The following is a 27677-nucleotide window of genomic DNA, read 5'->3' on the forward strand; positions in this document are numbered from 1 at the left end:
ACAGCAAAGACCTGATCCTTCAGGGTGGCTTCCTTCAGTTTAGTTGAGTGGAGCGACAAGTGTATACAGCAGGCACTTAATAAAACTGTTGAGAGCCTGGAGAGGAGGCAGTGCCACCCTCTCGCCAGCTTTAAGCCAGCAGCACGTCCCTTTATATATTGCAGGTATCCAATCAGTGGCTGTAAAATAATTGTAAATTAAAGAGGTAGAGAGGCTTTCTTTTCTAAAAATGTTCTGGGTTTAGAGTAGAATTTTTCCCCTGATGTGAGGCTAAGGTCTCTATGAGTTGGAATCGACTACACAGCAGCAGGTTGGGTTTTTGTTTGTTTGTTTGTTTTTCTGGAGGCTAAGGTGGGGCAAGGGAGTGCTGGGAATGGGCTGCCTGCAAGGCAGGGCAGCTGACATGCCACTGTCCTTCCCTTCATCCTCTGGGCCATTGTTGGTTCTACCCACCTGCCTCCTAGCTCCCTCTGGTCATGACACCCCTGGATTTCCTTTGGGAACCTACCTCTTCCCACCCTCAGACCATTTGGTTTCAGATGAGCTGACTATCTGGGCTGGCTTGGCCAATTAGAGGATGAATCCCCATACCAGCCATGGTGATAGGCTTAGGCGAGAGCATGTGACCCAGGCCTGGCCAATGAGAATCCTACCTGAGACCTTTTCTAGAAATAATAGGAAAGAGAAGCCTCCTTTCTGCCAGCTGAAACTGCTGGTGGCACAGAGGAAAGTAGAGCCAGGAGATGGGGAGAGACAGACCCTGATAACATCATCTGCACTTCTCCAACTAGCAGTGCTTGAGGCCTTGGGCTCTTCGTTTATGTGCACCAAACTTCTCCCTTTTGTTTCAGCCTGAATGAGTGAATTTCCTGTCACAGCCAAAGGAATCCTGACTGACATCACCTGGTGAGACAGAGCAATGAAGTGCAACAATTGAGACCCCAGGTGTCCCCTGGCCCAGCCCCACCACAGCACTGGGATCTTCTACCTCCGGCCCCTCCACCCTTGCCCACCTTGGAAGATAGGGGTGACTCTTGAGATTTATTCCTCCATCCTGTTCGCCTTGCAGGTGAGGCCCTGGGTTGGGCATTGCCAAAATATCCTTCCATCTGCTGCTGCTTAAAGCCCACAGTCTCATTGAATCCACTCAAGGTCAGTTTTAAGATTCCCTTTTGAAGATAAGGGAGCTCAGAAAAGTGGAAATAAAAACTTGCTTGCAGTTTCATAGGTCACCTGAGCTGGGGTGACTCCAAAGCTGGGGCTTTCCCCATTCCTGGGACTGCTTCCTCCAACCCCGTACCCCATTCCGCCACTCTCCCCAGGAACTCTGGACTGCTTTGCTCTGCTGGCTGCCCAGCCCAGGCATCCCAGGGCCAGGGCTCAGGTGGAAGCAGCCCAGTTTCAATTCATCCTGCACATAAGATGCTTAAGAGCCACAAGAACCACTAGACATTAACGCAAAGTATAGGAGCTGAGCTTTTAATGTCCCAGTTTGCCTTTTTCTCCGGGCAGAGCTGGGAAGAGCTAGAGCTTCTGGCTTTGGTAATGGAAGGCGAGACACGGAAGCGGCTTGCTTCTGACTCCCTGGGCCTAGAAGCCAGGACTCTCCAGAATGGAAAATAGACTATTAGCTGCTGAAACAGGGGCTTGTCTACCATGGGAGCTGTAATCTGAAACTGAACACCCCAGGGATGGTGGGCCCAGCCAAATTTCCCACTGTTTGTTTCTAAGCTCTGTGTGACGAGAGTGACATCGGGGACTCAGCTCTTCATTGAATGTGGGCGGATGGGCATGGCTGCTAGAAGCTCTGTACAGACCCAGAGATGCTGTGTCCTGGGAGCTAGGGCAGAAGGACCAGGTGTTTCTCAGAAGCCGAGAGAGAGGCCCGGCAAACGGAGACACTGGGCCTGGACCTTGGCCCCAGACTCCAGGCCCTGATGCTGTTTTTACAGGTTTGTTGACTGCATTCCTTTGACTGGCCCTCCCTGCAGCCGGACCAGTTCTGGTATGGCCTTGAACACCTAGCTACTTTTTAAAAACGTGCTGAGGCTGCGTGAAACCCCATTGTCTGGATGGTCAATCTCAAAATGATCACTATCAAGAGGAGATAATCACAGTAGTTAATTAATCATATTAATAGGTATTATTCATGACGTTAACTACAGTCTGTACAGCTCTTTATCATTTACAAAGTGCTTACACACATGCGTGCACATGTGCACGCACACACACACACACACACAATCTCATCTGATCTTCACAGCAGCCCTAGGTAGGAGGCAGGTCCAGGATTGGGATTTCTGTTCTATGGGGCAAGAAAGAGAGGCTCCGGAGGGAAAGCAACTGCCCAAGGTCACATAACCAAAAGTATGAGCTGCTGTTGCTAAGATGCTTTTGAGAGGACAGGTAGATTTTTCCCAGCCATTCGTTCCTCCATTCTTTCCTCCATCCATTCCTTCCTTCATCCATCAAGCTTTTATTAAGCACCTACTATGTGCCCCTCTCTGTGCTAGACACTTATCCCTAAGCAGGGACACTTTCCAGAGAGCAAGAGTCCTTGTGTTCCTGAGAGATGAGGAGGGAGGAGGCAGACAGGTCCCATCAGCCCCTGGGAACTCCAGATTGGGGTCTCGGTGCGGTCCCTCCTCAGGCTGACCCCACCGAGGGGGCAGCTTCATTTTTCTCTCGTTAGTTCATGATTTTTATTTTTCTTCTTTTAAATCAGGGAACCTGTGTGGCCTGGTTCCAACAGGCACCCTGCTGGTGGGGCGGCTATGGCTTGGGGCAGGTGCGGGGGGTATGCCTCTCCTCTAGCTGGCGCAGAGCCTTCGGTAGGGCTTAGGCCGGGGCCACCTGGCTGGTCTCCGTCTTGGAGGCGGTGGTGGAGCCCTCTTCCTCACCGAATGGGTTCTTGCCGCAGCAGATGGTGGTGAGCATGCAGTTCCGGAACTGGAAGGCAAGGAGTGTGGATCAGAATCAGGGTCTCCCAGCATGGGGCCCTGGCAACCTGGTGAGGGTAGAGATTTGCCTCTCACTCCTTCCCTGCTTCTGTCCTTCAAGACCTCCTCTCCCCTCGAACCTGGATCTCTGGAGGGAACTTAGCATAAATTATCTCCACTCTGAGATGCCAAAGACCAAACCCAAGGGGGCTTTGACACCGACAGAGTGAGAAACTATTGTGCCGGCAGCTTCCTGTGAATTATCTTTCTGTGGATGAAGCAACTGAAGTGACTTCTCCCAGGTCACACAGCTAGAAAATGGCAGAGCTGGGCTTTGAACCCATGCCTGACTCCAGACACTGTTTTTCCCTCCGGATCATAGATTCAACAGAGAAAACTCAGGTCTTTGTTATAGGGATGTTTTAACCTGTTCAGATCTTCTGGCCTCAGAATAAGACTTTTTAGCTTCTTGTTCAGCTTCATGGAAACTGGCACTGTTCAATTCCCGGTCTTGGGACTTGGACCATTTGACTGTAAAGCGAGCCTCCCAAACCATTTGAACCAATGCTTCTCAAGCCCTAATGAACATCAGAATCCTTGGGAGGGCTTGTTAGAAATGCAGATTCCTGGGCCCACCCCCAGAGGTTCTGATACAGTAGATCTGGGTGGGGCCCAGGAATCTGCCTTTCACACGGGCTCCCAGATGAGGCTACCTACCCATGATGCACTCTGCCCTGATGAAGACTGACTCCCCTGCGGGCACTGCACAGAAAGGAAGACTGAGGCCCCACTGAGGATGTGACCCTCCCCACCCAGCCCACAACACCTGCTTATTCATCATAATGTAGATGACGGGGTTGTAGATGGCAGAGCTCTTGGCAAAGAACGCTGGGAGGGTCATGAGGATGGGCCCGAAGTCAGAGCCCTGGTGGGTGAATATATAGAAGGCCACGCTAGCATAGGGCACCCAGCAGATCAGGAACGCGATGACCATGATGATGACCATGCGGGTGACCTCCTTCTCCGCCTTCTGGGTGGTGGCTGACTCCTGTTGCTGGGCAGCCGCCTGCATGGGGAGAGGCCTGGTGTCCAGACTGGCTCTAGGACAGGGGCAGGCATCCCACTCAACATGCCTGTTCCCAGGGCCTAGCACAGCCAGGCACTGAGCAGAGGGACAGAGCTGGGGCCCACATACCTCCTTGACCGTGAAGACCAGCTGCCCGTAGCAGAAGAAGATGATGGTCATAGGGATGGTGAAGTGGACCACAAACATGTAGATGACGAAGGACTCATTATTGACCTCGGGCTTGAGCGTGTAGTAGTCGATCCCACATGAGCACTGCATGCCTTCAGGGATATACCTGGGGCCAGGAAAAGGGGGCCCCAATTGTGAGAGTCTTTGGGAGCAGGCCCCAGAGGCCAGAATCCTGGCTCTGCAACATACTTGTTGTGGGGCCATGAGCCAGCCTCTGCCCTTCTCTGGGCCTCACTTTACTCCTCTGTAAAATGGGGAAAATAAAATACCTATTAGGCTGGGTGATTTTGAATTTGAATCAACCGAGGCCAGGGAGTCCCATGTACCTTGTGAAAAACAATGTAGTTTCTCTGTACTTGGCAGCTGTGGGACCAAGACAGACTGCTAGCCTCTGGCCCAGTCCTGCTCCCAGGACTGCCTGGCCCCACATTTCTCTTTGCATTGCTGCCTGCCCACTGTCCCATGTTCCATTTCTTCCCCAGGTCAACTGTCTCCTAGTGCCTGGAGGGTGGGGACTCGGACTTCACAGGGCAAAGGTTGTGGCAGAAGGAAAATGCCCACAAGCTCTGTATTTGAGGCAGTTTGTACAACCTGGGCTCTCACTAGCAACAGAGTAAGAGTCTTTTCTAGGCCAAAGATGGGCACGCAGAGTAGAGAGGGGGTTTTTGTGCAGCTTCTGGAAACAGAAGCTCCTGGGGCAGGCAGTGAGGGTGTTTCAGGGGTTTCTGAGGACAGAGAAATATTGGAGAATGTAATGGCCAGATTGGAGAAGATGGGGGAGAGGTTGGGAGGTGGGGATGGGCTCAGAGTGGGCAAGATGAGAAACTGACCCGGGAAGATTAGAAAGGATGAAAGGGAGGAGAGAGTGGGATTTTCCTGGAGCAGAGGGACCATGAAGCCTTGGAAGCTCTGTCTTCTTTGGCCACAGTCCTTACAGTCCCTAGTCTGGGTACCCCAACACCATCCCCACCACCTCTCAGCTCAGCCCCCATCTGGAGACCATGGCCTGAGGCCAGACTAGACCAGTTCCTAGTGGCCAAAGTCACTGCCTACACTCGGAAGGTTGGGCCTCTCCCATGCTGAGGCCCAAGGTCAGGGCTGCCCATGGAGCACTGGGCCAAAGAGGATTGTAATTGGCCATGGCTTAGTTGAGGATTAGGGGCAAAGCCAAGGTGAAGGTTTGGTGAGGCTTAGATTCTCCTTGACAAGGGGGCTCAGAGGCTAGGACCAGTCTCCATGGTAACATCAGGGTCTGTTCCTCTTCCCCTATCCTAAGCCTTACACTATGAGAGTTGCCAGGGTGGGCATTTGGGGTAGGGGGCCTAAGAGCTCGGTCCCTGGAATCAGACAGCCCTGGGTTTGAATCCTGGCTGGAGGCCCTTCCCTCCTACCCAGCCCCATTACCTGGACCAGCCAACGAGGGGTGGCGCAGCACAGGCCAGAGCCATGACCCAGGTGAAGGCGACACCCATGATGGCGTGGTTCTCCCCGAAGCGGAAGTTGCTCATGGGCTTACACACCACCACATACCGCTCGATGGCCAGGACCACCAACGACCACAGGGCGATTTCACCTGCAAGGCAGTCAGCGGTCAGTCAGCACGGCCCCTGCCTGGACCCCACCTGGCTGTCTGAGGAGGGGGCACTGCTACTCACAGGGGAGGGCAGAGGGAAGCCCTCCTGGAGTGGGCGTTTGAGCACAGGATAAGAAGGGCTATGAGACGGGGAGGGGAGGCCATGAGGGTCAGGCAGTATCCCAAGAGGGGTGAGCAGATAGTCCTAGTTTAGTTTGGTTAAGCACTGGGGCCACAAGGGGCACTGAAGCCAGACTATGGTTCACAGTTGTAGGAAGTTTTTAGAGAAGGACATGTCCTTCCTGGGCAATAGGCTGAGTGCCTTGGTGGAAGGAAGGGTAGCGGTAGAGGGAACCTGGAGCTGAAAGTTCTCCCTCCCTCTGGGCTAGTCTCCCCTCTCCCAGAGAAGTGGAAGCACCCAGGCCCCGGGAATCCTCTGTTAGGGGCCAGGAAGGATTGGGTGACACTCTGTCCTGAGGAAGCGAAAGGTAATAATGATGGAATCCAGAAGCCTGCCCTTCACCTCAGCCCTGAAGCTCAGTAGGTAGTGGGGCTGCATAACTTATCAACCAAACGGGGACATTTCCAAGAGTGCAAGGGGACACCACTAATAATGATTCCAGGACAACAGTTACAAACTGAACTGACCCTGGAGACAAGTGTCCACCTCTTTGGGGAACTTCTGTTCCACTCCCACCTTCAGGACTGAGCCTGAGTGAAATGGGACCATTGAAGGAAGCGAGCACCCAATGATGACCAGAGTCCTTGAGAATAGGACTGGGAAGCATCCTGGACGTGTGAGGGAGGGAAGGCCAGGAAGAGCAGGCCACCCTGGCTTGGAATAACCTGACTCTTGCCTCTCCTTCTTGTTATGTGTCCCAGGAGACGTTCCTGGATCTGAGCCAGAAGACCCAGGCTCTGGGCTTGCCCTGTTACTTCTCTAAATGAGTCTCTTCCCTCTCCATGCCTCAGGGATCCATTATCCCTGTGGCACCCCCATCAGTTTTCTAGTCAAGTGAAAGGTAATGTCTGGAATCACTTTTTAAAGCTACAGATTGCCACAGGTCTAATGCCTCCCTGTGAAAGGGGTGGTGTCCCTGGGTGGCGCAAACGGTTAAGCACTGAACTGCTAACTGGAATGATGATGGTTCAAACTCACCCAAAGGTACCTTGGAAGTAAGGCCTGCAATCTGCTTCCAAAAGGTCACAGTCCTGAAAACCCTAAGAAGTGTAGTTCTGCTCTGCACACTTGGGGTCATAATGAGTCGGAATCGACTCAACAGCAACTAACAACAGCAACAGTGAAAGTGTTGCTTCAGAAGGTGATAAGCTCCCCAACACAAAAAGCATTCAAGCACAGCAGAGAGGCTGGAGGGGCACTCAGGTATCAGGTGGTCCTGGAAGGATTGGGCCTACCACCCAGCACAGAGGGGGTGCTCAGAAGAAACTCAATGACTAGAGGAGGGAGAGTTGGCTTCCTGCCCTGGGCTGGAAGCCTCTGGAGGGTAAGACTTGTCCAGTTCTATCCCCAGTGGCCACCATGGGTCCACCCAGTGCAGCTGTTCCCAGGGCAACAGAGGCTTGGAGTGCAGAGCCTAGCCTGAAGAACCATAGAGATGGAACTTAGCTCTGCCCCCAGCACTCTGGGACCTCCAGCACTGGCTTCCTCTGAATCTTAGTTTCCTTGCTACAAAATGGGACAATAGACCCACTTCCAATGAGATAAAGAACGTTTAGTGGCTGCCCTCAACAAAAGGCACCTATCTTATCATTACTGACAATGTTTGTTGATTGAATGAACCAGGGCCTTGAATGATGCTGGAGTCCCTGGGTGGTGCAAACTGTTTAAGACCCTCGGCTGCTAACCAAAAGGTTGGCAGTCCAAGTCCACCCAGAAGTGACTCAGAAGAAGGCCTGGAGATCTACTTCCAAAAAATCAGCCATAGCAAACCCTATGGAACACAGTTCTACTCTGACACTCAAGGGGCTGCCATGAGTTAGAGTCAACTCAACAACAACTGGTACAGGTACTGGATGATGCTGATGAGTCCAGTGAGAAGAAGGCCTCTCAGCCTCCATCCCTAGGTGTGTAGCTATCCCCAGCCCCTTGCAGCCCTCCGCCCACCTGCCCTTAGCCCGTACCGCCCAGGGTGGCAAAGAAGCCCTCCAGGTTGCATCCAGTGGACCCGAAGACGAAGTATCCATGCAGAGAGGTATAGAGGGTGGTGGTGAAGCCGCCAAAGACCATGAAATGGTTGGCTACGGCCAGGTTGAGCAGGATGTAGTTGAGTGGTGTGCGCAGCTTCTTATGCTGCACGGTCACGTAGAGCGTGAGGAAGTTGATGGGGAAGCCAAGCACGATAAGCAGGAACATGTAGGCGGCCAGCATGGAGAACTGCCATGGCTCTGCTAGGTAGTACTGCGGGTACTCGAAGGGGCTGCGTACCACACCCGTCTTGTTGGAGAAGGGCACGTAGAAATTCGGGCCTTCTGTCCCATTCATGGCTGCGGCCTCAAGGCTGCCCACGCGCTACAACCTGAAGATGCTGCCCAAGCCTGGGATCAGTCACCAGGACGCCAGCAAATGACTCTGGGCTCAGACACTCCCCCCCCCAAGCCCTTATAAAGTGACCTCCCCTCCCTAAGCTCTGGGCTGAATCAGCACCTGGGAGATTGGGGGCGTTATTAATCATACTAATCACCACTTGCAACTGGGACCTAATTGGCTTCCAAGAGGGGCCAAGGTGACACCAGATGGAGCCTGGGGTCAGTGAGGGCAGGTGCTCAGGGCCCTGGGAACAGGAAGTCGCCCCTCCTCCATCTCTGCCCATCTCACTCTGGTGGCTCAGCCTGGGGCTGGGGCCTACCTACTCCATGTCCATTGCCCTCTAAATCCAGGTCTTTTTCGATGGCACCATGAGCTCCCACGGGCGGGGGAGGGGAGGCTGTCTTCCTTTATCCTCTACCACGCACCTATTCCTTCTCTATCTAGACTGCTCCAAGGCTCACCTATTCCCTGACACAACACTCGCTCATCTCAGATTATGAGCTTTGTGGGGCTAAGTGCATCCTGCCAGCTTCGGCACTCCTAGTGTCAAACTTCCAGCACAGCAGGGCCTTGGCGCTCACTCAAGAAATGTTGGTTAAATTGAGTTGGAATCTACTCACTCATCGTTCATTAAGCATCTATGTTCTGGCCTCTGGGGACACAGAGACTGAGAATAAATGGCCCTGCCAGGAGGAGTTTCTGGGCTGGGGAGGACTGAGATGTGGGAAGGAAGAGATCCCCACCCAATAAGGGGTATGCATGAGGCCATGAAGAGGGGAGGTCATCAGGAAGGCTGTGTTTGGGTCTTTGGGGTGGGGGTGGGGGAAACAGCACTGGTGAAGCAAAGGGCTGAGCACAGAGCAGATGCTTGAGGCTCCAGGCTCGAGGTCTGGGGAAAGAGGCCCCACACAGCTGAGGGGCAGGAGAAGGGCTGGGGCCAGCTCTGATGGGCATTGAATGCCAACGCTGGAGCTTGGCTTTGCCCAGAGAGCAATGGGGAGTGGCCTGAGCAGAACTGGGGGCAGAAAGGTGGCTCAAAGGCCCAGCAGAAATGGATTGGAGGGAGTAAGTATGAAGGAGGGGGCCAGGAGGGGTGACCAGAGCAGGGACTTTGTAGGCAGGAGGGGTCTATGTGGCAGGTGCGGGGGGGGGCACCAGGTCACTGCCGTGAGTGGGGCAGACTCGGCCCTGCCCTTCTGCAGGTTCCAGTCCGAAGGCAGGAGAACCCAGGAGATGTGAAGCAGACAGGATACTGTCTGGGGTCATCTGTCGGTGTTTGCTACCAGGTGGGCTGGGAGAGTGGGCCCAGGATGCTGCCTGACAAGAGCCCCCAAAGGCTGGTCTCAGGGCAGCGGGACACACAGTGGGGAGGAAAGCGCCAGGGGAAGGTGGTCTGCGTGCAAATGTCACTGGGTACTGGCAGGTGCAGTCTCTCCAAGCACACAAGTGATGCGAGGACGACCCAGCTAAGGGTGAGCAAGGGTCCACGAGGTGACGAATGAGGGCACTGGATGGGCCTCATGCAGTGCTCTGGACCATTGCTCATTCTACAGACGTTTATCAAGCACCTACTGTGTTCCAAGACAAGGTGCTAGGTTCTGGGAGACCCAGTGGTGAGACAGAGCCCCTGGCCCCAAACAGGCAATGAAATAAATAACAATGGAACCGCCAAACCCGTTGTCGTCAAGTTGATTCCAACACATAGCAACCCTGTAGGACAGGGTAGAACTACCCATAGAGTTTCTAAGGAGCGCTTGGTAAATTCAAAGCGCCAACCTTTTGGTTAGCAGCTGAGCTCTTAACCACTGAGACACCATGGCTCCACAACAAGTGTTACCTGAAGAAAATAAAACAGAGACCTGTGATGACTCATCCCATTCCTAACACCTATAATTTATAGTAAGCAGCCAGGGAAGCCTGTTGGAAGGTGAAGCTTGAGCTGAGAACAGAACGATGGAATGGGACCAACCATACCAAAATCGGGGGGCAGGTGGGTTCCTGGCAGGGGAAATAGTACTTTAAAAGACCCTGAGGCAGGAACAGAAGGTCACCAGGGTCAATGTCCCTGTCTCTAAGACTTCCCTCCTGTTATGAATTGAATTGTGTTCCCCCAAAATGTACGTTGTGTGTCCTAACCTCTATGCCTGTGGTTATAATCTCATTTGGGAATGGGTTGTCTTTGTTACGTTAATGAGGCAGGATTAGTGTAGGGTGTGTCTTGAGTCAATCTCTTTTGAGATATAAAAGAGATTAAATGAGTGAGTGAAGGAAGATGAGATGGGGGAAGAGAGATGCCATGAAGGTCCATGCCTCTTCAAGGAATAGAAGCTAAAGAGACATGGACCTTCCTTCAGACAGAGCCAACAGAGAGAAAAAGCCTTCCCCTAGAGACAGTGCCCTGAATTTGAACTTCTAGCCTCCTAAACTGTGAGGAAATAAATTTCTGTTTGTTAAAGCCACTCACTTGTGGTGTTTCTGTTATAACAGCACTGGATAACTAAATTGTTAGATGCCGTTGAGTCAGTTCCAACTCATAGCAACCCTGTGTTAGAACAGAACAAAATGCCGCCCAGTCCTGCACTATCCTCACAATCATTGCTATGTTTGAGCCCGTTGTTGCAGCCACTGTGTCAATCCATCTCATTGAGAGTCTTCCTCTTCTTCGAAGATAAGTAAGACACCTCCCTTACACTTTCTCTCGTCTAGTCTTTCTTCCCAATCTGGGGTTCCTGGATCATGTCTGCTCAGAAAAGTGCCTCCCACACTCCAGCCCACCTGGGAATCATGATAACTCCCATGTTCCAGCCCTGTTGGTGTCTAAGGCTTTTCCCATAGGTGGGGCTGAGGGACAGTGTGTTCATGAAGTGGAGTTGAGAGGGAGGGGTAGTGCTGACCTCTCGAAGTTTAAGGCACTTGGCTGGTGATTAAGCCCAATGCGAATGAGGTCAAGGTGGAGGGTTTGATTCCCACAGACCCTGCCAGAGACGGAGCACTGATCTCCTGGGCCAAGAGCGGCCCACACCCAGCCCCACCCTGGCGGGCCAAGCCCAGACCCTTACACCTGCTCTCCTTTACCTCCACATTCTCCTGTCTCCTTTCTAATGCTTAGGACTATTTGGAAGCATTTTATTTATATTCTGTTCATGTGCTTTTTGTTCCTCTCCCAGAGGATCCCTAGACTCCTAGCATATAGCAGGAACATCGTGAATATTTGTCCTTCCACTAGAAAGAGCTGGGATTTCTGTCTGATGTGTTCACCAAGCCTGACACATAGTAGGTGTTTTGTAAGTATTTGTTGAGTGAGTGAATGAATGGGTGTGTCTAGGTGATCTGGGTAAACACTCTCCTTTTCATAGCCTCAGTCTGTAGGAGACTTTGCTCATCCCTCCCTCAGGCTGTGGGAGGAATCAAAGGCCATTTCTGGGGAGACGGTGCTCTGTATTCTGTAAAGCAAGATCAAAAAAATTTTTTTTAAACAAAAAAGCTCTTTGTTAAGCAGGTTCGCAGAGAAAGCTGGCGGAGTCGCTATCGTCAGTATGTCACCTACTCTACCTCCCGGTCCCATTTTGCAGACAGAGAGACTGAGGTCCAGAGTCTGGCCGTGAGCTGCCCACATTCTGCAACAGATGGTGCACTTGCTTCTCAGTGGCTTCATGGGGTGCCCCAGACCGGCCCTGATGACCCTATGGGAGACACAGGGTGTAAATGACTAGGACAGAGTTTAGCTGGGGTGGTGGGAAAAGCCGTAGGCTGTCAGGCAGGCCTGGGTGATGCAGCCATTACCCTGACTGGTGGGTCGTCTGAGACTCAATGCCCCGCTTACCTTCTCTGGGCCTCAGTTTGCTCAGACTAGGACACCTCTGAGAATTCACACCTACAAGAAACCTAACCTGCTTTGCTGCTTCACCCCCAAGGCCCGCTAGGGACCTTCAGACCCTGCTGCACAGCCCTCGCTGGGCATGCCCTTTTGAACACGACTTATGCTTATACCTAGACTGGGGCTCAGAGACAGACACAGGCCCTGTGTTAGACAGCCTGGGCTCAGCCAGCTCCTCCCTTCCCTGTGCCTCAGTTTCCTACTCTGTAAAACGGGAATCATAGCAGTGCCTACCTCACAGAGCTGTTGGGAGTGCTTAGTACCTGCTCAGTAGACATTGGTGATAGCGTTATTCTCTTACTGAATCTCGCTCAGGTATCAGCTCACAACGCTCATCCTTGGAGAGGCCTCCCCTGACCGCCCGACAAACCAGGCCCCAAACTTTCCTTTTCTACACAGTACTGACCACTGTCAGCAACAATCTTTTTTATTTGTCTCTTTATCACCTGCTCATCTCACTCTAGAATGCAGGGTTTACATCCCCAGTGCCCAGCCCAGAGTAAGTTCTCAATGAATATGTGTCTGAATGAATGAGCAAACCGTCCTGAGGCCTGTGAGGTGGGTCTGTCCCCCTGACCACTGAGGAGATGGGGTTGAGAGGTTACAGCTCCTCAGCAGAGCTGGACTTGGAACCCAGGCCTGTGTAACCTCAGGTTTGAGCTCTTTCCACACCTAAGTTAGTCAGAGAGGGCTCCAGCTCCTTCATGGCTGAGCTTGAGCCTCTCGACCCTCTGGCAAGTCAGGCTAAGGATGAGCTGTGAGGTGCTCTGATAGGTGGGACTATGGGCCCAGGGTGCGCTGTCTCTGAAGACAGACTCGGCCATCTTTTGGTGCCCCGAGCCCCAGCCCTGTGGGAGCCTTGGTGCAGGCTCTGACACTGCCCTCTGAGGATTAGGGGCTTAGCTGGGAGTGCACAAATAGCCCTTAAGCCTCAGCATGAAAGGCTGAAAGGGCTGCTCCGTCAGCAACGTGCCCTCCCTGGTCCTGTTCTCCCTCCTCCTCCGTCTTGCCTCCCCTGACAAGGCTGAGCCCTACCTGGCTGTCACCAAGGCTGAGACATGGGAAGACTCAGCTGGGAATGTCTAGGGGAAATAAAGGAAGGAGACAAACCGACTCGTCTCCTCTCTCCCTTTCTCCACCCTCTTTCCTTCTTCTCCAACATTTGCCAAATACCTTCTGCGCTCCAGGCCCTGGGCTGGGTGCTGGGGACACAGAAGAATCCAACACAATCCCTGCCCTCAAGGAGCTCCCAGTCTCAGGGGGCAGCAGGCAGGAGTGGAGATCTGCTTCCAGCTCCAGTGCTGAGGGAGCCCAGAGGAGCAAGAGGCAGACTAGGGAAGCCTGGGAAGGGCCAGCTGGTGTGGGAAGGGGGTGGCAGCAGATGAGGGTGGGGTGGCAGGGAAGGGCAGGCAGAACTAGGAGCCAGGTGCTAGCTGGCAGGAACAGGGGGAAGTTCAAGCTGCCACAGGGGGAAGTCTGCTTGTCCTTGCCCTTGGCACATGCAGCTTACACCTAGACTGGGGCTCAGAGACAGACACAGCACCAAGCTTGGGGCTCCTGGGCTGCAGTAGCCTTGCTGGAGATAGATGGGGAAACCGAGCCCCCACGGACACCAGCTGACTGGGGCAGGGGCAGGGCCAGAGCCAAGGTCTGCCTCGGGTCTGGCCCGTGCTCTTCCTGAGTCACCACATCTTAATCTTTCTCACTTCCTCCTCCCAAGACAGAGCTGGGCAGCCTCAGGCACAGCCCTCCTCTTGCTGGGCCTCCGTTTCCTCCTTACTTAAGTGAGCATCTTAGTAACCCTGGCTGTGCCTTCATCCTGAGAAACACGGGAGGGGTGGTCAAGGCCAGCAGCATCACACTTTTTCCACAGATGGGGAGCCTGAGGCACAGAGAGGTCAGTGGCTGGGAGGCACAGCATCAGAGCCGGCAGAGGGGCCCCGCCCAGGTCAGGACCCAGCTGGCAGTGGGACCTACAACCCTGTGCAAGGCTGGAGTGGGGTTTGAATCCATCTTGGTTCAGTGAATATTTGTTCATTGAAAGCAAAGTGGATGTCACTGAGCCTCAGTCTCCGCATCTGTGAGATGGGGGTGGGTGAGAACCTAGCCTTGAGGGGCTGTTGGGGATTAAGTAGGATGGCGCATGGAAAGGGCTTGGTCCGGTGTCTGGCGCTCAGGAGGAGCTGTGGCGTTTTTCTTGTGTCGCAGACCTCAGAGCCCAGCTCCCTGTGGCAGCAGGACCTGTGGGGTTCCTCTCATTCCCTCAGCTGAGACGCCGCCTGCTGAGTCTCAGGCTGGGCCCCTCCCCCACCCCGACCATCTGATCTGTCATTGTGATTGACGCCTGTTGGGTGTCTGGGGCTGTTTTTCCCTCTCCCCTCTTTTTCCAGCCATATGCAAATTATTTCAGTTCAAGCAACTCGCTAATGGAAATCCTAACACATTAATAAATGTTTAGCAAGATAGAGAGCATGCATGATGGTAAGTAATTAGACACTCAGCGAAGGAGTTCTGTTGGTACAACTGTCTGGCTCCCTTTATTTTCCTCCTTCATCTCCAGACAGAGATGCAGAGGGAGGTGGGGAAGAGGGGCTAGTCCAGCCGGGGCAGGGGTCCTGGGTTTGATTCTAGCCCTGGTCCTTTCCACTGCAGGGGTGGGTGGGGGGAGGTGGAACTCCACAAACCATTTCCCCTCTCCAGACCTGTGGCTTCATCCCTACAATGGGGAGCTTATCTCGCCTGCCCACTTCATACATGTAGGGTGTCAACATTTAAACACAAGGAATGTTGTCAACATGGGCTCTTCCTCCTCCTGCCTATGTTCATCTGCTCTCAGAACCCTGTGTGAAGCCCACTATGGCTACCTGGGCAGGTGAGGTGGTGGCTGAAAAGAGCAGGGGCCCTGGGGATGGACACTCAGGGCCTGACCACTCAGGGCTTTGGGAGCACCCAGGCCCAGCCCAGTCCCCCTACCCCCTCATTGGCTGTAAAATGGAAAGAACACTCCTTCCTTCCAGGACTTGTGTGGGAAGTGAGACAGCATGTGAAACGAGGCTGGCACAGGAAAGGCCCCCAAGCAAGGTGTCTTCTCTCCCCCAGCTTCCGTCTGCCACCCACCCATTCTTCGAGCTGCCGAATTGGACACTGTTGAGTTCAAGAGAAGGCACCCTACTGGAATTTTAAAGGGAATCCATCTGCTTATGGAGCTGGAAGAAAAGTCTCAGGGTGGGGTGTGACCCTCTGTGGGCCAGGGGACAGGCCCTCCCTGCTGCCCACCTTCCCCAGCACCTCCAGGAGAGGCCCTCGGCCAGACCACCACCCATGCGCCTTCATTTCAACTTCTGCCATCTTTGGAGCCAGGTATCTTATTTTCTTGTTGAGATGGATCCCCGTTAAACCAAAATAAATAAACACGCACACAAAATTACCGATCCCCTACCCCTTCCCGTATTGCCGTTTCGATTAGATTACATTTTAAGAGCACACAAATATAATGTTCCTTTCGGATCAAATTAGAAACAGGTGCACTTTTGCATAAGGAAATTAAGTTGCAGACAATATGAAGATTTGCTAAAGTACAGACACTGATGAAAATAAGTAGCCCTTTTATTTGTAATTATTGAGGCAATCTGTTCGCCAAGTGTACATGTCAATGGTCTGACAGATCTGTGGACTCCAGCAGGCTGCCGCCAAAAACTCGAGCCGCTGTTTGGAAAGTAACAGATTTTTTTTCTTAGAAAATATATGTACGTTCTCTCCCCATCTCCTGGTGCTATTTACAAGGCACGGAATGCCATAAATAGGAATTCCGTGGTTACACAGGCCCCTCCCTGAAATGCAAGCTTCATCTGGCCCAAGGCACGTTCTGTTAACCCCTCCTTGTGGTGAAGCCGTGGGGCGTCAGGGGCTGGGGTCGTCGATGCGCCGGCGGCAGTAGGGGCAGCAGGTGTGCTGCAACACCAGCAGCTCGTAGTCCTCCGAGTGGAACATCTGTGGAGATGAGACCACGGGCCTGAGCGTGGCTGGGCAGGCTTGGCAGTGAGTGGGTGACACCCGTGTCTGAGGACTCGGGGGAGGGAGAAGCGCAGGGTCTGAGGCCCTGTTTCCTCTGACTGAAGCTCAAAGGCACAAGGCACCCCCACCCGTAGTCCCCTGGAAGACAGCATCTGGTATGATTCTGCCTGGAAAGCACTGAGCAGGCAGGTGAGCGTGGGGACGGGCTGAGGACATCTGGGCCTGTTCTTCCCAACTCGGGGCCAGGGCCTTGGCCTGGACGCTAAGAGATATGGCTATGCTGCTTCTCTCGGGGCCTGGTCTCCCTAGCGGACATTTGGAAAACAGAAGAGGAACAGAAAGAAGGCACTGCGGCCAGCCATGAGCCACAGGTGGGCTTGTACCTGGAAGCAGGAAGGGCACATGGTGATGGAGGCATCAGGCAGGAGCGAGCGGAAGTATTGCCACCGCAGGGGTGGCAGCCAGCGCTTGATGAGGACGTCCCGACGGCTCATGGAGCGCAGCACTGACCGGCTCACCACCACCGGCACGAACTCCGAGCCACCTTGCTGTGGGCCACGGGGAGGAGCACCGCCACTCAGCCTTGGGTATGCGCTTTCGGGGATCACCATCCCAGAGCCTTGACGGTGGCCAGGGCAGACCCCAGAGACCTCCGTGCTGACACCTCTGTAGGGGAACTCACCACCTCCTGTCCCCAGGCAGCTGTGACAGGGATAAGCCCTTTCTTGTGCCGAGCTGGACGTTACCTCCCCACAATGCTCTCTGGGTCTCGGCTCAACTTTTGGGGCCCAAAGACATGCCTGCTCCCTCGGCCTGTGGTCAGCCCCACAGAAAAGGGGCCTGCCCTCCTCAGCCCTGTCCACTCATTGAGGCCCCTTATAGACAAGAGAAGGGCCTATGCCACCCACCTCCCCCACAGACTCCATGGCCCCAGAGAGACGTGCTTACCTCGAAGCTCAACTTCGCTGTAAATGGGTCGTCGTCTCCCATGGAGTCCACAGTCTCGTCAAGCCTCAGTGTCTGAGAATCTGGAGGGTCTGGTCAAGGATGGAATCGGAGGCCTGAGTTGGAAACAGGCTTACCCTCCACTCAATGTGTTAAGAGCTCCATCCAGCCCCATGTGTCTCCCTGGGCTCCAGGGAGAAGGGGTTGGGGTGTCAAGGGGCCATGGGGCAGTTTCCAGGTAGAAGGACACAGGCCAGAGCAGACACCCTGTCTCCCAGCCCCAGTGCCCAAGGCTGAGAGACAGGGGGGAACAGGCACTGCTGGCCCACAGCCTGCCCCAGATAGACGTATACCACGGCTCACGTGGGCTGGCCGGCCAGAGTGCTGTGAGAATGGGGCCCATGGCCTGCCTGACGGGAGAAGAGATGACAAGCCCAGCTGGAAACCACGGCCAGCAAAGCCAGCGACATCTGCAGCAATCCTGAGCCAGCACTGGGTGGTCTGAGGCATTGTGAGGCCCTGGAGGTCGTATTTCATGGACGTTAGTGGGTGAGTGTTCCCGCAGATCCCAAGGCTGAAAGTCCCCAGGGGCCACCCACTCTGCCAAGGCTGCTAAGGAGCTGCTGGGAGGCGGGAAGCAGGTGGTGCTTGAGGCCAGAGGGGAGCCACGAGGAAGGGACTGGGGACACAGCCAAGGGTGCCCAAGTCAGGGACAGGACGGGGGGCCATGAGGAAGAGACCCGGGGACAGAGCCGAGGGTACCCAAGTCAGGGACAGGACAGAGGGGCATGAGGAAGGGACCAGAGACAGAGCCAAGGGAGCCCAAGTCAGGGACAGGACAAGAGGCCAGAAGGAAGGGACTGGGGACAGAGCCAACAGTGCCCGGGTCAGGGACAGGATAAGGGGGGCCATGAGGAAGGAACTGAGGATGAAGCTGAGGGTGCCTGAGCCAGGGACAGAATGGGGGGGCACAAGGAAAGGACCGGGAATGGGGCCAAGGGTGTCGGAGTCAGCTGCCCACAGTGGGAATCTGAGGAGGGCACGCAGTGATCTGGGGTGGTGCACACATCCTTGTCTCCCTTCTTCAGCAAACAGCTCTCTGGGTTTTCCTCTCGCTGTCATTCCTCAAAATGTAGCCCAGGGAGCAGCAGCCTCAGTGGCCCCAGCCTGACCTTCTGAACCAGAGGCTGCTGCTAACAAGCCCCTGGCAACGTGTGTGTACTCAAGGTTGAGAAGTGCCGGCCTAGGGACCCTCACCTAGGAGCGCTGCTGCCAGGGCTGGACAATTCCCTGTCTGCCCTCCATTCGGCGACTGGGCTAAGCTGAGGGTGGCCCTCCGCCCAAGCTGCCCGAAGGTGTGTCCTGGGCTCTTTGCTCCTGCTGAGCTGTGCAGGCCGGCACTGTGGTGGCCTGCTCTGTGGCCACGTGAGGGGTGGGCAGTGCTACCTCACAGTGAGGCCACCTGAGGACAGCAATACCAAGAGAAGAGACAGCCTCCTGGCACACTGAGGGAGCACCTACGTCACCAACCATTGCCAGGCTGTTAATTCCCTTTCACATGTTCAGCCACAGTCATGGTTTCTTCTACTTGCATGTAAACGTGGCCTGTCTAGAAGTGCTGGGGCCACCAATACAGACACCGTTATACCGTGATGGCTGCTCACCTGTGCCTTTTAGAAGCCCTCAGGAAACAAAGCACAGGGAAAAGGTGAAGGCAACATTCCCTGTCCCCCCGCCACTGTGGGCCTGTGGGCCTGCCGTGTCCCCTCCCAGCACCTCTGGCCTGACCAGCTCTCTGCCCACTTCTGGTCTCTGTCCCTGCCACCATGGGGGCCCCTCCAATTCCTCGTGGGGCACAAGGCCGGGCCTCAGCAGCAGCTGGTCTTCCCCAGGGCATGGCCCACCCCTCCACAGGATATTGTTGCTTGTGATCTCTTGCCACTTGCTCTCCCGTTTATTATGTCTTGGTGCCTCCAGGTCAATGAGGGCGACTGCTTCTTCATCAGTGATCCCATCCTCCAGGTAGAACTCGACCAGGTGCAGGACCTCTGAAGGCACAGGGTCAGGGGGAGGATGCTGAGGGGATGGTGGCCTCGAAGGCAGCTTGGGGCAGGGCACTCTCACCAGGCAGCATGTGAGGTGGTGGGACAACCGGATCTCCCGGGCAGGCTTCTCCATTCTAGAGCAGCACAGGCCCTGGGCCTCCCCCATCCCCCACTGCGGTGCCCCTCCCCCTCTGCAGGTCACTTCCCTACGTAGGTCTGGAGGAAGCCTGTGTGTAGGTGTATGGGGGGCAGGGGGCAGGCCTTCAGCCCTTCCTTCTTGCCCCCGTAGCTGGCTGGCTCCTCTCTCTGCCCAGCTACTGGAAGGTGCTTCTGACCCTCCTGTTCGGTCTTAGGAGTGGGGCTCAGAGCCTGCAGCCTGACTGTGCCGCCCAGCCTGGTCCTCCATGTGGAGCCCTCACCAGTTCCGGGACGTGGGTGTGCGATTTGGGCAGCACCAGGTACTGTTTCTGGGGACCCTGACATGCGTCAGGCAGTGCAAGTGTCACACTGTCCCCAACTTACAAAGGAGGACACTCAGAGGAGTAGCCAATAAGCGGAGGAGCACCCTAGCCCATCACCAGTACTCACCGTAGGAAGAGGCGGAGAAGACAAAGGGCTGGCGGCAGTTGATACAGACGTTGCCCAGGTTGTTGAGCAGCGGGTTGTTGGTGGAGCAACGGTAGCACAAGGGCACCAGCTCCTGCAAAGATACGTGTCCGCCTACTGCCTAGGGAGACCAAGCCATCCTCTCTCCCCTCGCCCTGGACTCAGGCTGTGCCCCTGTGGCCTGGTTGCTACCGGAAAGGCCCCCTGGGTAGCAAGCAGGGGCGGTGGGCCAGGGGTGCTGGCTCCCCTCCTGTCTAAGCTCTGTGCTGGGGTGAAGCATGCAGAGGAGCTACAGAGATATCAGAGGCCCTGCTACCTTGTCATTTGAGGGCTCCCTGCCCCCAGATACTTCCTTCACAGGCAGGGGCACAGCAGGACTACTCTCCTCACTGGAAATGACAAGAACCACAGCCACTATTTCCCAACAACTTACCACGCTCCAGGTACTGTGCCAAGCACATTACCTGTGCTGGTTCGTTTAGCCTCTCAACCACCTGTGGGAAAGGTATTATGCATATCCCCATTTGATAAAAGGGAAAACTGAGGCTCATAAAGATTGAAACATAGCTAGAAAATGGCAGAGCTGGAACTAGAACCCAGGTCTGTCTGATACCAAGTCCCTGCTCTGAGTGTGAAAGACGGAGATAACAGAGACAGCCATTGGTTGGGTTGGAGAAAAGGGCTGGCCTGGGCTGCAGACACTGTGGCGCAGATTTGCTGGAGAGCAATAACCTGGTCCTGGAAAGGAGATGAGGCAGGGGCTCCTAGGATCATGGTCAGCCAGGGTCAGCCCTAGGCCAGGCTGAGGTGAAGATAGGTCCACCTGGGCATAGGGGTGCAGAGGGGGGCTGGGCCACAGTGGTACATGGGGCCTATGTTAGGGGAGGGCTAGGCAGCAAGGGTGGTCAGGGCCCAGGGTCTTGAGGGGGAAGGCTGTGAGCTGGAGCACAGCAGTGAGTGGGGAACAGAGGTGGTGGCGTAGGTGTTGCAAGCCAGGGGGCAGACAGGTCAGGGTGGCACACAGCTGACAGTGCAGCAGTCCACCTCTCAAATGGAGCCCGAGGCCAGGCAAGAAGTCATCAGAAGACTCCCCACCAAAGGTGGTAGGGAAGGCTTTCCCCCATAGGGCTGTGTCCTCACCTCACTGTCGTGGAAGGGTTTGGAGCGAATGGTCAGGCTGCCCAGCTCGATGGACTTCTGGAATCTGGCAGGGATCTGCAGGCCTTGCAGCTTGTCGTAGGCGTGTCGGGCCAGCTTGTAGGCGCCCAGGGCCTTGCTCTGCTTGGCCAGGGTGAAGAGCGTGTTCCTTCGTCCAAGGGTTAAGGACAGCAGAGGTCTAGCTAGCCAAGAGGGCATGGCAGTAGGCCGAGGACAGCATTTGCAGTTCTGTGAGATCTACGTGTATTTCTTGGATGTCAAGGCCCAGGAATTTTTCCAGAGATAAAGACAGTGAAGTTCCCATTAATATTTTAACTCTACTTAGGTTCTCCGGTCCCCTGATGGTTCATCTTATGTCCTGACCAGGCCAAAATGGCTTTCGTGCCTTGGCCCAACCTTCACTACAGCCCTGCCAGGTGGGGTCTGGGGCAGAGGCCTGAGGATTCAGGTGCTCAGGGCCAGCGCACAGAGGCCCCAGGTGCACGGGCCTTTCTTTCTCCCTGCACCTGACTGAGGGCTCACTTGGCGGTTTCAGGTGCCATCTCACCTGTTCTCTGAGTTCTGTGGCCTGATGCTGACAAGCCCTGTGCTCTTATCTCAGGTCAGCTCTGGTTCCTGCCCTCCCCAGCCAGGTTAGCACTTCCCCCTCCCCCAGCAGCTCCTCACCGGAAGCCCAAGTCCCAGCCTCCTCTTCATGCTCATTCTCCCTGATGCTCCTGCTCCCCCTCCCCAGAGCGGCACTCCCAGGGCCTCAGCTTCAGCAGTTACATGGAGGTGAGGGTCCTCATCTGTCCCTACTGTGAGCTCCTCCAAGTCAGGCCCCAGGCCCCCAGAGCAGCAGGTCAGCACAGGGCAGGGAGCCAATCACACTTGGTTGAACTGAACACGTTTGCTGAAAGGGCTAGGTGCAGGCCCAGGCCAGGTGGGCTTGGCAGTGACCACTCCCCTGGGGTGAGACTGACCAGCCTAGCAGCAGGGGTCCCCTCAGTGTGGCGCCCCTTGATTTGGGGAAGTTTACACACACACACACACACATACACACACACACACGCGCGCGACCAGGGTTGCTGGTCTGACAGAGACTGGAGAACCCTGAGAGTACGGCCCCTGGACACCCTTTTAACTCAGTACTGAAATCATTTCTGAAGTTAACCTTCAACCAAAGAACAGACAGGTCTATAGGGCCAACAATAACACACAAGGGATGTGCTTCGTAGTTCAATCATGTATATGAGACTAATGGATACACCAGCCCAAAAGTGAAGGCGAGAAGGCAGGAAGGGACAGGAAAGCTGGATGAATGGCAACAGGGAACCTCAGTGGAGAAGGGGAGAGCATTGACACATTGCAGGGCTAGCAACCAATGTCACAAAACAATTTGTGTATTAACTGTTTAACGAGGAAGTAATTTGCTCTGTAAACTTTCACCTAACACACACACACACACAAAATCTAGGGGAAAAAAAAAGAAAAACATGTTAAAAAAAAAAAAAAGAAAGCAGGAGGGGTTGGGTTGGGAAGGGGCTGAAGAAAACAGTGGTGTTTAGAAGGGGGCTGGCTGGGGGGTAATTATGACTTTTATGACACGCAAGACCTTTAAAAGTATTGATTATTTCCCAGTACTTTCTGGTAGCACAGACCCTTCAGGCCCCTTCTTACCTAAAGCCCTTCAGTGGTTCTCACTGGCCACTGGAGGAAAAGGAAACTTGTAGTGGTCTCCTGGTCGTGTCCTACTGCCTGCTCCAGCCTGCTCCCACGCAGGCTTGACTTCAGCTTTTCCCACACACCACGCTCCCCCAACACCCACTACTGCCCCTGGCAGCCTCGGCCTCCAGGACAGACATCCCCACCTGCAGGCCGCCTTCCTTGGCCAGGAACCCAGCCTCGTTTCGCCCTGGGCCACAGTACACAGCCTACTGGACTATCACCAGACTCCACGAGACAGCAGCTTTGTCCCTTAGTGCCTGGCCTGGTGCCCAGAGCCCAGCAGGTGTTCCACACATCTGGGCTGGACAAGCACCCCTCACTCTGGGGAAATGCCCAAGATTCCAGCCTGAGGGCCTGGAGCTTCCAGCTTTTCGGTCACACTCTCATTTGTGGGTTCCGGGAGGGCTTGGGAGAGCGTGTTGGCCAGAGACCCACTGCTGGGCCCAGCCCAGAGAGCCCTGAAAGCTAATCTTCTCTTGGCACTTGCCCCTCAGCCTCCTGGGCTGCGCCTGGCCTACAGGAACACAGCAGCAGCTGGGCAAGCTCTCTTTCCTTTGAGGGCTGCTGGACCGAAGGAAGGTTCTGCCGGTAAAGTGCTCTGGAAGGAACTTCTGGGGCCATTAGACAAAGAGGTGTTGGACGGGGTGAGTGGGAGAGAAAGGATACACTTTAGAGATGCCCAAGGGGGTGTCCTTGGTCAGGCTGTGCAGCAGAAACCTGGAGATGTTGAAAAGGGTTTCAGGAAGATGGAAACTGAATGGCTCCTCCTGCAGTGAGAGAAAAGCAAACAGGAGCTAATTCCTTAGTGAAACCACTGCTGAGCCAGGCCAACATGCAGAGACTGCGCGGCCCTTCATAGTTCCTCCAGTCATTCCCACAGGAACGGAGCGGCTCCATGTATGCGCCAGTGCTTCACACCTACCGCCTCGCCTCGTCTCTAACACAATCCCGTGAGGTGTGCGAATTATTCTCACTGCACTGACAAGGAAACTGATACTTGGAGAGAGGATCCGCCCTAGCCACCCAGCTAGATTGGAGCAGAGCTGAGACTCAAACCCATGTCTGATTCCAAAGCCCAAGAATGTCTTTCTCGCAAGCTGCACCGCCTCCAGGGTGGTAATCGTTCCATTGCCTCGAGCTGGAGTTGTCTCCCATTAGCTCTCCAAGCGAAGGCCTCTTCTGCAGTTTAGAAGGCTGCACGATCCAGTATGCCTTCAGAGGGGCATTTACCCCTTTAGGGCATGAAATTGCATCCTCCTCCTTGCTCTCCAAGGGCAGCCACTCCGATGCACCACCAAGCACGGAAATACAGAGTTCTCAGTTGCTAATCCCTGTGCCCCAGCCCCGGGCACAGGCCCTGCCCAGAGCAGCACTCAGTACACATTAGCTGAATGAATAATCTTCTATACCTAAAGGACGCCAGTGCCTCGGCACAGCAGGCCAGGGGGAATTTCCCATCAGGAGGTGGTCCATAAAAGGTTAAGAGTACCCTCTTTTAAAGAAATCTGGCATACTGTGTGGAAACTGAGACCACTGATTTCCAGTAACGCTTTAGCTGGCAGTGATGACAGCAGGCCACCCCTCCCCTTTGCAAGCACTTAAATGGTAATAAATGGGCATTTCTTGAAGGCTCTTGCTGGGCCACACTCATCACTGAGCCGCCAGGGCTGAGCCTTGCGTTGCTCTAAATTCCTGAGGATGGACTCTGTGCTTCCCAGCTTCAGCTCAGAGCCCCAGCACTTTCTCTTTAGTTCCCACCTACATTTCTATTGCCTCTGTTAGCTCCAGAAGCCCAGAAAACCCTGAGCTTGCCTCTTTTGCTGGGTGAGAGCCAGGACAAAGCCTGCCTCCAGTTACTGTGCTAGGTGTGGAAGCTAAGCAATATCCCAAAGACCAGGAGAGACCCAGGATTAGCACGTCCAGTCTGGGAAGGACGCCATGTGTCTCAGAAAGGCTCTGTCACATCCCCCTCCAGCCTTATCAGAGTCAGAGCTGCTCTGTTGGGACCTGATGGCAGACCTTTAGAGCCCACGCATGGCCAGGCCTCACACACAGTGACCTCTGCGGGGAGGCCCCCTCCTCCTCTTCACTTGCCCCATTCTTACTTTGTCTCTCCCTCTCATGGCTTAGGGGTCATCGCCTATAGGAAGGCTTCTGACAGTGCTCTAAGCTTTTTTACTGTGGCTGCTTGTTTACTTGTTTACTGGTCTCCACCACAGACGAGGAGCTCTTTAGGGGCGGGGACAATGTTTTGTCCACCGGAGTGTCCCAAGGCGTCAGCCCAGGGCCCGTCACATGGCAGGCATTTGCTGAATGGAGGAATGACTCAACAAAGAGCCTCAGCTGGATGGAAGTGCCAGTCGCTGCGAGAGTGCCACATGCTCACAGTACCTTGTGCAGCCTAGACTAGTACCCGGTGGACTCAGGAGGAGACACCCAGGTCTGGAGGAGGATGGAGGGCCAGGAGAGGAAAGTTGGGCCCCAAAGTGGCTCACACAAGCTAAGGCTGAGCTGGGGCCCTGACTTCTCTCCAGGTGGGCACCTGATAGAGATATAGGACCCTGAGGGGTCTCATCTCAGGAGAGAGAAGACTATAAGGTGAAGATGAGGCCCCTGTGCCCACCAATCCTCGTGCAGGCAGAGACTGACAAAAGGAAGGCCTACGGCTGACCAGGCAGAACCTGTCAGAGGAGCCTCCAGACTTTCCCAGGAGGCAAAGAACGTGCAGAGAGCTCAGCACCAATTTGGGAGAAAGAATGGCCCTGGGTGGGAGGTAGGGACTTTGAGAAGGCCAAAGAACTGGAGGGGCTTGCTCAGCCTAGAAGGGCAGTGAGAACAATAAAAACAACAACAACAACAAAAAAAAACAATAGTCACGGTTTATTCTCCAAATGTTAGCTTGCTTTATCCTCACAATCACCCCATCAAGCAAGTACTATCACTCTCCCCGTTTCATAGAGAAGGGAGCTGAAGCAGAGAGAAGGTCAGCGACTTGCCCCAGGTCACATAGTGGAGCTGGGGTGGGAGCCAGTGTCTGCCTCCAGGGATCATGTTCTAAGGCAGCACACTGGTCTGATGTCTCTAGGTTGGTGGGAGGAGAAGAGGCTAAGATCACAGGCTCCAGAACCAGCCTGTCTGTGGGATCTCACTGTCTAGCGTCTCAGTTTCTTCGTCTATAAAATAACCCAAAGCCATTGCCATAGAGTCAATTCTGACTCATAGCGACCCTCCAGGACAGAGTAGAACTGCTCTATAGGGTTTCCAAGGAGTGGCTGGTGAATTCGAACTGTCAACTTTTTGGTTAGCAGCCATGCTCTTAACCATTGTGCCATCAGGGCTCCCATCTTTAAAATGGCATTATTAAAAGGATTAAACGGTTGATACAATAAAGCCCTTAGCATACTGCCTGGTATGTAATAGGTGCTCCGTAAAGGTTGGTTATTGTCGATACTGGAAGTCCCTGGGTGGCATCAATGGCTAAGTACTCTACTACTCACCGAAAGGTTGACTGTTTGAACTCTGTATACAGAGACACCTTAGAAGAACGACCTGGCAATCTGCAGCCACGAAAACCCTATGGAGCACAGTTCTACTGTGCAGACACTGTTCGCCATAAATCGGAACTGACTCGATGGCAGCTGGTAAGCGGTATTGTTGATACTCTCCTTCCAGCTTAGCAGCACAAGGCCTTGCACACAGTAGAGCTCATTCAGCAAGTGCTCCGTGATCAGAATGCACACGATGAGGAGGCTGTTGGCAACCTGTCACCTGTTCCTCATTGCCACTGGACAGATTTCAAGTGGCTTCATCTAAAGAATCAGTGATTAGAAAGAACTATTGTTTATAGTTCTAGCGCTTGGTTTACACAGGACACTGAGAGCAGAGAGGGGAAGTGAACTGCTCAAGGACACACAGCAAGTCAGTGGCTGGGCCAGGAAGAGAGCCCAGGCCTTTGGTAAGACCCAGGCCTTCACTCCAGAGGAGAGGGTCCCCATGGGGAACTTCCACCCCTGATCGGTTTTAGAAAGACAGACAGGCCTTTATCTGCCTAATCCAGAGGCAGCCTGAGTCATCAGAGCCTGAACCAAGCAACCAGAAAGGCCCATCTCAGCTCCAATTGCCCACAGCTTGCTACGTATCAAACAAGTAGGCAATTAAGGAAAAACAAAGCTGCTAACTTTTTCTCCCCAAAGGAGACCAGGATTCCCCAGCAGTCCATCAGGACCCAGTGGGTTTGTGTTCTGCTCAGAGGCTTCCTGCTCTGTAAAACATGCCCAGTGCCCCAGCCATCTTACCGTGTAGCGATGGATAGCATGGTAGCCGTGGTACAGCTCAGCCAAGTGCTGGAAGTGGTGGAATTTGCCAAGCATCACATCCTTCTGGGCAGGATCTGCTGTGTGCAGTGGGCAGGCAGTGAGGGCAGGAGGTGAGAAGAGGTGTCAAACCAAGTCTGTGGCTGCCAAGTGGCCACCAAGGACGGGCACTGTTGCTGGTGTCCGTCCTTCCGAAACCCTGAGCCCACGCCAGGGGGAGGGGTGAAGATGGGCAGTGATGGGAAAGGTGCTATTAGGAGCTGGGTACCCAAGACTGGAGATTATCAGGTGGGCAGGGCACACGGCCAGGAAGAGTGTGAGGACATTTCTCTCATGTTCTCCCAGACCCCGCACTGCACCCTACCAGGGCATCTGCTGGAGAGCACCAGCCACGGCTATGAGAGGGTGGCCACCGGCACCCAGAGCTTCCAGGGGAGCTGGGTGGGGACAAGGTAAGTAGAGTCAATCTGATTCATACCGACCTCTGGCCTTTTCCCTCTGTGCCACTCCTTATCAAAAGCACAGCCTCCAGCAAGAACAGTACAACTGCCAGCTTACCCGCGGGCTTGTCAGTTTCCAAACTATTGCTGTGGCTTCTGTGATACCCAGGGCAACCTTATGAAGGAGGTGGGGCAGATTAGCCCACAGCACAGACAGGGAGATAACGGTTTAGGAAGCAACTGTGACCTAGCTGTCT

General features: G+C 54.4%; 2 protein-coding genes across 8 annotated transcripts in view; both read right to left on the reverse strand.

Moving 5' to 3' along the window:
• Positions 1 to 2128: 2128 nt before the first annotated feature.
• Positions 2129 to 8362, reverse strand: RHO (rhodopsin). The gene is given in 5 exon segments (NM_001280858.1): positions 2129 to 2949; positions 3766 to 4005; positions 4135 to 4300; positions 5599 to 5767; positions 7910 to 8362. Coding segments are annotated over 5 exon segments (1047 nt in total). The 5' UTR covers positions 8271 to 8362; the 3' UTR covers positions 2129 to 2838.
• Positions 8363 to 15780: 7418 nt separating this feature from the next.
• Positions 15781 to 27677, reverse strand: part of IFT122 (intraflagellar transport 122) — a 69664-nt gene continuing 57767 nt past the window's right edge. For 3 of the 7 annotated variants that reach the window (XM_064274855.1, XM_064274854.1, XM_064274852.1), the window contains 8 exons: positions 26963 to 27060; positions 23334 to 23434; positions 20943 to 21108; positions 19785 to 19896; positions 19069 to 19199; positions 17155 to 17232; positions 16590 to 16754; positions 15781 to 16182 (listed from right to left, as the gene is read on the reverse strand). In XM_064274855.1, coding sequence (XP_064130925.1) covers positions 16093 to 16182; positions 16590 to 16754; positions 17155 to 17232; positions 19069 to 19199; positions 19785 to 19896; positions 20943 to 21108; positions 23334 to 23434; positions 26963 to 27060 — 941 coding nt within the window. In that variant the 3' untranslated portion in view covers positions 15781 to 16092. Of the gene's footprint in view, positions 16183 to 16589; positions 16755 to 16779; positions 16909 to 17154; positions 17233 to 19068; positions 19200 to 19784; positions 19897 to 20942; positions 21210 to 23333; positions 23435 to 26962; positions 27061 to 27677 lie in introns of those variants that run through there. The other 4 variants (XM_064274856.1, XM_064274853.1, XM_064274857.1 and 1 more) reach the window with 3 other exon arrangements.

This window comes from Loxodonta africana, chromosome 22 (assembly GCF_030014295.1).
Source record: "Loxodonta africana isolate mLoxAfr1 chromosome 22, mLoxAfr1.hap2, whole genome shotgun sequence".
Classification (NCBI taxonomy): domain Eukaryota; kingdom Metazoa; phylum Chordata; class Mammalia; order Proboscidea; family Elephantidae; genus Loxodonta; species Loxodonta africana.